The 8757-nt window shown below is 37.5% G+C and overlaps 2 protein-coding genes across 7 annotated transcripts in view; one reads left to right on the top strand and one right to left on the bottom strand.

The window, feature by feature from the left end:
• The window catches only part of herc3 (HECT and RLD domain containing E3 ubiquitin protein ligase 3), a 24379-nt gene extending 21946 nt beyond the window's left edge, over positions 1-2433 (top strand). The window contains exons 24-25 of the mRNA XM_035659762.1: positions 560-662; positions 1632-2433. Of these exons, the coding sequence (XP_035515655.1) occupies positions 560-662; positions 1632-1840 (312 nt within the window). The 3' untranslated portion in view covers positions 1841-2433. The remainder of the gene's footprint in view (positions 1-559; positions 663-1631) is intronic.
• Positions 2434-5333: 2900 nt separating this feature from the next.
• Positions 5334-8757, bottom strand: part of fam13a (family with sequence similarity 13 member A) — a 55521-nt gene continuing 52097 nt past the window's right edge. For all 6 annotated transcript variants that reach the window (XM_035660965.1, XM_035660969.1, XM_035660964.1 and 3 more), the window contains 3 exons: positions 7677-7876; positions 6852-6953; positions 5334-6724 (listed from right to left, as the gene is read on the bottom strand). In XM_035660965.1, coding sequence (XP_035516858.1) covers positions 6601-6724; positions 6852-6953; positions 7677-7876 — 426 coding nt within the window. In that variant the 3' untranslated portion in view covers positions 5334-6600. The remainder of the gene's footprint in view (positions 6725-6851; positions 6954-7676; positions 7877-8757) is intronic.

Genomic DNA, 8757 nt, shown 5'->3' on the forward strand with positions numbered 1-8757 from the left:
AAAAATATGAAGAAGGATAGTGTAAGATCACTAAAATTACAGCAAATAACTTAACAATAGATATTTAAAATGAAAACATAAAATCTATATTTGAATTTTATTTCATTAGTTTATTTTACAGGGACAGTGCTCATTGATCAACAGAGAAAAAAGAAAACACAATTAGACTAAAAGGTTTTCATCTGTCGTCCCTGGCCGGATGTTAAAGAGGCACCCTGAAACAACGCATCCAAACAAATACATCTTTTGCTCATTTTGTAGCTTGGGACAAAGATGGGAGGTCTTGGCACTTAACATGTTATACTGGTGATATCAGCTGCACAGAGGACATCACATCAGTGGGAAAACCTAAGAGGGATTGTTGTTATGTGAGATATCACAGAAATCAAGGCAAACAAGTCTGAAATTGGTTTACATTTTTTATGCATCAAGTGATAGATGCACTTATTTCTGTTGTAGTGATTTCACGCTGTGTAAATGTCACTGCCAGAGAGGAGACGGTGTAGTAATGATAGAACAAGGGAAAAGCTTTTCATCACCACATCTTTTGTCTTTGCAGAATGCTGTTTACAAAGGGGAATATACAGCCACTCATCCAACAGTCAGATTGTTCTGGGAGGTTTTCCACGAGTTCCCTCTGGAGAAGAAGAAGCAGTTCTTATGTAAGCATTTAATTGCCTCATTGCTCAGTCTGCATGACAGTTTAATTCACACGCTCTCACCGTTAAACATCTTATAAAGACTGTAATAATGTGGAGATTGTTCCTGCATGAGAATATACTGTAATACACTGTCAGCACACGCTGCCTGAATATGTTGACAATAATCTCAAGAGCTTTATATCATTATTATTCACATGAGATTCTATAGACTTGTGTGAAGGACAAAAGGACAGAGGATTCAGGGACTTTCCTGCATTGATTTTCCAACATTTTGAATGTTTGAATGTTTTTTCAACATGTTGATCCGCCATTGTGTTGGCGAGGATCTGGCGGTACGATACGTATCACAATACAGGGTTATGATTCAATATATTGAGATACTGTAAGGTAGGCCGTATATTGTGATTTTTTTTTTTTTTTTAATCCATGTCATAAAGAAGACACCATATGAAACAAATCTGAGTTAAAACAGTTTACCTTTTTTATGCAACCGGAACAGAGAGAACTGCATTTGTATTTATCACAGTCGCTGTAACATCATAGTGCTCGAGTTACAACACTGCTGTCTAGAGGTTATGTGGGGTTTAAACAAAAATTGAAGCGAGGGAGTTGCAATGTGCAGCTACACCGCTAGATGTCACTGAATCCTATGCACCGGCCCTTTAAAACTCTCAAATATTTGTATTGATATTGGCCTGGGAAAAAAGTCTTGTATCAGTTTTATTTCAAAGAGGCTGAAGAAGTAGAGCGGGTCGTTTATTAATCACAGGGATAGAGGTTCGATCCCTAGATAGTTCCTCTTGTCTACATATCGAAGTGTCCTTGGACAAGAACCCCAAATATAATTTACAGTGTAATAATATAATACAAATGCATCCATTTACCGTGTAAACAGTGGAGCGTAGGAGCATTTACACACTTCTCCAGTAGTTGATTCTATCTCCTCCGTCCTGTATCTCCTGCCTGCAGTGTTCCTGACCGGCAGCGACCGGATCCCCATCCACGGCATGGAGAGCATGCGCATCGTCATCCAGTCCACCACAGCGGAGGAGCACTACCTGCCGGTGGCCCACACCTGCTACAACCTGCTCGACATGCCCCGCTACCAGACCAAAGAGATCCTGCGCCGCCGCCTCACACAGGCTGTGGAGCAGTACGAGGGCTTCAGCCTGGTCTGAGGACGGGAGATCTGCAGCAGTCTTAATGCACTTTAACAGCAATACACCACCATGTCAGTGTCAAAAAGAGTGTAATGGGGGACCTCGGGACACAGAAAGGAAACTCTCTTTATATGCTCTTACAAGATTGTTAAGCGTCTTGAACCTGAAAGGTCTATGTATGTAAATGCAGAGTATTATTGTTTTTATTGGTTTGAGCAAAGTTTCTCAACCTTTTAAGGACAATTTGGAAGATATTTTAAAGGCCGCTGTGAAATGTTTAATTGAAATATATATGACATTCCTGAAATTAAAAAAGAAAAAGAATACAGAAAAATGACTTATATTCACATGACAACCTGGGATCAAAACTAATTTGGGACCTGAAATCGAAGACGAGTGAAGGTTGAGAAACACTTTTGGTGTTTGCATAGTTTTAGTTTTCACTTTTCTTTGCACAGCTGTGTGTTTTATATTCAACTCCTTAAATTCTATTTTTCACCTTTAAATAATTATGTTCTTATATTGAGACAATATATCTGCTTTTTGTTACTTTTCATTTGTTAAATAGAGTGGTTATTTTTCGACAAAAATAAAAAATGTGTATATATGTATGTAAATAGCACTTTGAATATAATCTTTACCCCTGATATCGGGAGGAGTGTTCGCCGCTGATCCTTTTAAATCTGGACACCAGCATGTCCTCTCTGCCTGAAACTAAAGAATGACAATGGGAGAGTATCCAGCAGGCAGAAGGCTGCATGGTGAATATCATTTGCAATCCTTTGTTTTTTTTCCTTTTGAGCTGTGGACCACAGAGCAGCTGACTTTGTCTTGAACCTGCATTCAACAGTGTTGCCTTCTACAGCAAACCCTACATGAAAAGCTGACTTTAAAAGTTGATTTTTAGTGGTTGTTGTCTGTGTGCATGTTCTTGAGTGAAAGCAAAAAAAACAACAAAAAAACTTGATTGTCATTTAAAAGTTTCACATTTTGGAAAATGGCTTATTAGCTTTGTGGCGGAGAGTTAGATGAGAAGATTCACTTTTATATAGAAAAGGTGGAAACAATTAGCAGCCGGTTACCTGAGCTCTGCACAAAGACTAACAAAACCCACGTACCAGCACTATTAAAGCTCTCTAGTTAAAAATGTTATATCTTGTTTGTTTAATTTGTAAAAAATTATAATTCGCCATTTTACAGAGAGTGCTCGACTATTTCTTGGCTGGGACGGGTGTTATACCGTATTTTGTATTCCCATAAGATTCTGGTAAAGGAAGGGAATTTTGGCTAGGTCACCGCAAACGTTTATTGATTTATTTATTATTTATTGCCTACCTTATTTTGATAGCTGTTACCTAACATGGTGCCACACCACCATAGTATAAGAAGGTCACACAATACAGCATAATTCTGGTTGCCTGGGAAGTGCTAAGAGCCAAGAATAACTAACACATAACCCCCGTCTAACACCACAAATTGTTGTTTTTACACTTTTTTGTCCCGAATAAACAAATGAGATACAACATGCTAATTAGTTAGCTTTAAAGTTGCTGGTTGGAAGACTTTGGAGCTGCCGTTTTCTCCTATTTCCAGTCTTTATTGCTAGGCTAAGCTAACCTGCTGCTGGCTGTGGCCTCATATAACGGGGCTAACGCTATGCTAACTCTCCACCACAAAGGGAGTATGCCAACGTTCCCCAAATGTCCTATAAAACGTAATATATAATCATTAAAAAATTTGTAATTGTAATTAGCTGTTTCCAAGTTGCAGATACTTAAATTGTGACATTTGTGGCAGGACAACACAATAAGTGCGTATTTAACAGTGTGAGCAGATGACTTATTAAATACTCTGAATATAAACTCAGTTGATAAACTGTATCTATCATATGACTTGTTCCAAAACTTGCCCTGCTGCTGTATACAGTCAAACCTCTTAATCCAAAATGTTTAATTAGGTTGTGCATTGGCGTGAAGTGTGTGAAATGGTCTTGCATATATATATATATATATAATATATATATATTTTTATATATTTCATACACAGTGGTGTCCAAGTGACTTCAAACCGTAAATGATTTGATGTGTCCTGACTAATAGGTCACACTGACACATCCATTTAGCAATAACAAGCTGAAACAGCCCAGTAATGTACTAGTGATAACTCTGGGTTACTCTTCTAAAGGTCTTAAACACTGGACTCTTCTGAGATGTTTCTTAGGACGGTTCATCCTCTTGCTTAGCTCTATACTGCATGTACACACACGTTCTACATGTCCAGTCAATATTTGTTTAATTTAAAGCTGATTCCTCCTGCAGAGTTTAGTCCTATGCAAAGGTTTGTGCAGCCCTAGACTTTTTTGCACCTTTTAATGTGCTACTGAAAATGTGATTTTTGCATATTTGACTGAAATCTACACAAAGCTCTCTGTTCCAGCCAACTTTTTAAATAAAACAATACAGTGTAAAAGCACATCTCCTGCATGTTTCATGATTGCATTATTAGACAGAAATATTTTCAACATTTTGCAGCTGTGGCTCAGGATGAATGTTTGAGCCAAATACACCTCTGTACATGGTGGCTGCTATCAGTGTGTTTGTGGGTAAATAAAAGGCGCTTTTTTTATTCTACTGAAGCTTATATAAGTTTAAAAACAGCAACAAGGTCTACTCAAGGTATTTGTCTGTCTGAGTTTAATTTTTTTTTTTCTTTGGCAGCTGATCCCTCGAATGTAAAACAGTCCAAATGATGCGTGTATGCAGATGCATGTGTGCACACATCCCTGAGTTCCTGGACCTTTTTGAAATTATTCGTAGTCAATAAAATGTGCTTCAGTTCAAGTGATGCAAACACTGCATGACTACACTGTTGGATGTTTATGCAGACTGCAGATCAGTTGCATAACATTCTCACTGCTTCATGTTTCTGCGAGAACTTTAGTTTCATTTTGCTGCAGAATTAACTCTTGATATTATCTACCATCAACAGCAATGTAAACATGCCATCATATGTCGACTGTCTCTGAGGCTCATGTTTTCATCGTTTCTGCAGAATTTAACAACCCAAAAAGAAGAAATGAATCCAAACATTGTGCTTTTTTTTTTCTGGCTCTAAACCATGTCCACATATAAACAGTATTACAATTAGTTGATTAATGGATCCACAGAAAATTAACCTGTGACATGTTTTTATAATTGACTGTTTAAATAATGTTTTAAGTAAAATTTTAGCACCTACAATTACACGATTTCCTGCTTTTATATCATTGTAAACTGAATATCTTTAGGATTTGGACTATAACTTGGACAAATTAATATGACGATGCCAGGAGACATTTTATAGACCAAACTATAGGTTGGTCAATCAATCAAATAACTGGCAGATTAATAATGAAATAAATTGTTATTTGCAGCCCTAAAACTTAAACCTTAAACGCTTAAACCTTAAACAGTTATGTAGTGTAATGATGCAGATGAAGTTTGACACAAAGGAAAATCCACACAGCCCAGAATTTCAGTAAAAATATGATTTCATTCATATTATATACAAAATACAAATACAATTTATGTACTAAAATGTACACACTCAAAATTCATTAAGCCTCGCCAGTGTTTACATTCAGTAAAACGAAATTCACACTGATAATCATCCATTTTGGAGAAAGAAAGGAAAAATGTACTCGCTCACAGAAATGTAAACATACACAGTGATCCAATATGTACAAAAGAACAAAAAACGAGCTCTGGAGAGAATGAGAGGGAAACAAAGACTGCTGGGAAAACAAGCTTTTAGCGTCATTTCTGTCCTCCAGAGTCGTCTCACAAAACGTCCTTGTCGATGTTCATCATCGTGAGCAAAAAGATACCAGTGATTCCAAGACGAGGAATAGCTTATTTGACATTAAGTAAATGGGAGGAGGGGGAAAAGCACGTCAATGCATAAAATATACAGTGAGATGCTTAAGAAAGTACCAGTGATCACAAAAATAAGCTGTTTTGTTGAATATGAGCTATTTTGGTTCGCAGTTTGTACTCTGAGTCACTGTCTTTGGGTTGTATTACAATTCAAAACCACTTCTTTTAGTGAGCAAATACTCGATTTAACTTCTAGAGAAGCAACATAAGATTATTTCAGACATTATATGATAGTTAGAACTGAAATAGAGAAAGCTATTCATTTAGTGAATACTGTTAAGCTAATTAAAGTTACACAAACAGTAACGTCTCCCTTAAAAAAATACACAAACATTTTGATCGCAAAATCCTTCTTTTAAAAATAGCAATAATTTCATATCTATTATTTTTTACTTACATTGTTTTTTTTTTAAGACTTCTACAGTAAAGCGTGAGAAAAAAAATAACTTCTCCGTTCCAATAAAAACATTCAAAAAGATAGAAATAAATTATTAGCAATAAAAGTGTGATTCAGGTTATTTGTGTGCGTCTTGCTTAGTCATTGGGAAAAATAACTGTCCTCTTGTGAATGTGAGGTTTGGTTGGAGATGCACTTCTCAGGTGAAGCAGTTGACTTTGTGTCGCTTTGAATCAGTCGCAGGTCGGCAGATCTCTGCAGGCTTCCAGAGGGGAAAAACCCCCCCCGCTGTGGTCGAAGGAGCGGATTAACCACCCGTTTTTCCCTACGAGTCAGAAGCCGTGAGCGGCACAGACGGCAGCGAGAAGGAAAATCAGATCTTTTCACCAGCAGGGTGAGATGTGTTTGACTGTATCTCTAGAGACTAAGCATCGGTCCTTTTTTTTTTTAGAGTCTTTTATTTGTTCTCAGATGAACTTTGTCGACTCTCTTTTGCTGATGAGGACTTCCAGCAGCCGCAGTTTGGCTTTAACGTGCTTGTATTCGTTGTACTCCACTGCCAACGGGGAGCGGTCCTCTTTCTGCACATTTCTATGGGAACAAGACAACAAACATTAAGAAACGGACGACGGTTCAGCAGTGGAAAACCCACGATGTGAATGTCTGTTCATTTTGTCCACTCTCTTATGTAATCTGAGCAAATTCCTCTTCTTCTTACCTTCCATTTTGTCTAAAAAACTGGTCCTCGAACTCTTTCAGGTTCTTGCGGAGTGTCTTCTTCTCTTCACGGGCCTCTTGGAGCTGCTCCACAAGTTCCTGCCTGTAAGAGAAAACAGTAGAAATATTTTAGTATCTCACACTGGAATATGTTGAAGGCTTCTTATGCAGTGGTGGAAGAAGTACAACAATATAAAAATACTTCATGTTCACCACAAAGAAAAACTCTGCATTTAAACTCAAACTTTATCCTACTTGGAACAGGGTTTTTGCAGGTTTCAACAAGTTAAATTTAAGACTTTTTGTAGTTGGTATAGTTGTTTTTTCCCCCAAAAAACATTTAAAAGTGAGACTGAAAAATGCAACGTTATTAACCCAATAAATACCTAAATTATTAAACCAAAAATCAATGTCAAAATTACATTATAAGACATTTTTAGGCCTAAAATTCAGATAATTGGATTTGAGATTTTTTAAGGCAGACAGCATTAAACTGAAAAAAAATGTTAACCCCCCAAAAAATATAAATATAAATATATATTTATATATAATCGGTGTTTCACTCTTGTAGCTGCTGATTTTGGGGGATTTTCCTATAAACTTTGCTTTTTGTGAAATATGGGACCTTGATAATTTAAATGAAACTGAAGTTGAAAGGAGAAATCAAAAAAATTAAACTATCTGAAATGTAGAGAGGTAGAAGTATAAAGTAGCATAAAATGGAAATACTCCAGTAAAGTACCTCAAAACTGTACTTGTGTAAATGTACTTTGTTACTTTCCACCACTGTTACTGTGTGAGGGCAGTCTTGGTTGTCGTGACTTACGTGGTGGCGGAATGCAGGTTGGACAGCCTCATGTCTGTCGTGTTCTTAGAGGGTGAGAGTTCGTCCACGGGCGAAATGAAACCGTCCGCTTCCTCGTCCATGTGGTCCAGGAAGCTGAGCACGCTGACGTCGGGCCGGACGGTCACAGTGAACTGCGTCTTCACTGAGTCTCCGTCGTCCTCCGAGCCGTCCTCTTCCTCCTGCAGGGGCATAAAGAGGTCAAGTGGTGGCCGAAAGGTGGAAGCAGCCACATCGTGCTGTGGCGTTAAAACCATCCAGGCTTCCAGGCTCAAACACTGCAGTGCGTGGAGATCGTGCAGTGTTAGTCATCAATGGTTATAAATCGTCATGGTGCAGCGGCACAATGCACTTCCATCGGCCTTCGTTTTGTGATTCATGTCTATACTTATTAGTATGTATAGATGGAGTTAATGAAGGCAGTCAACTAGAAGACACACAGTCCACTAACAACCAACTTCATGTAATGAAGTCCTGAACCCACTACAAACTGTCAACATATCCAGCAAAATGATTCAGTTAGAGTTTCTCTCAAAACACAACTAAAGGATCCTTCCGGTTCATTACAGCTTGGGTGTTATTTTTGTAGTTTTTAACATCATTTATTTTTCTTATTACACCCTCACACTCACAGATGATCAGACAGGATGTAAACACTACTCAGACTTATCTGGAATATCTCAACTAGCAGTTCTCTGACGTATGTGACACTAGATGTTATTTTACACTATTAGTAATATAAAAGTGGATATTGTTACTATGACTTTGCTTACTGTATGCAAGCCTATGCTTTGATCAAGTTTGCATTTGTACTACAAGCACTTTAGTGGCAGCAGCTGGACATTTCTACCATTCATCCTTTACTTTTAGCTTTTAATTTAACTGGTTTTCACACTCTGTGTTAAGGTGCAATAACTGACTCAGGTTGCTCCTGTGCAGGCGTCATCCTTCATCCATTACTAGCTACTATGAATAATAATAATAATAATAATAATAATAATAATAATAATAATAATAATGATAATATAAAGTGTAGTAGTAGACAGCCAGTATCAGTTCGTAT

The sequence above is a fragment of the Morone saxatilis genome, unplaced genomic scaffold, assembly GCF_004916995.1.
Source record: "Morone saxatilis isolate NCDOM2014 unplaced genomic scaffold, NCSU_SB_2.0 Contig17, whole genome shotgun sequence".
Lineage (NCBI taxonomy): Eukaryota > Metazoa > Chordata > Actinopteri > Moronidae > Morone > Morone saxatilis.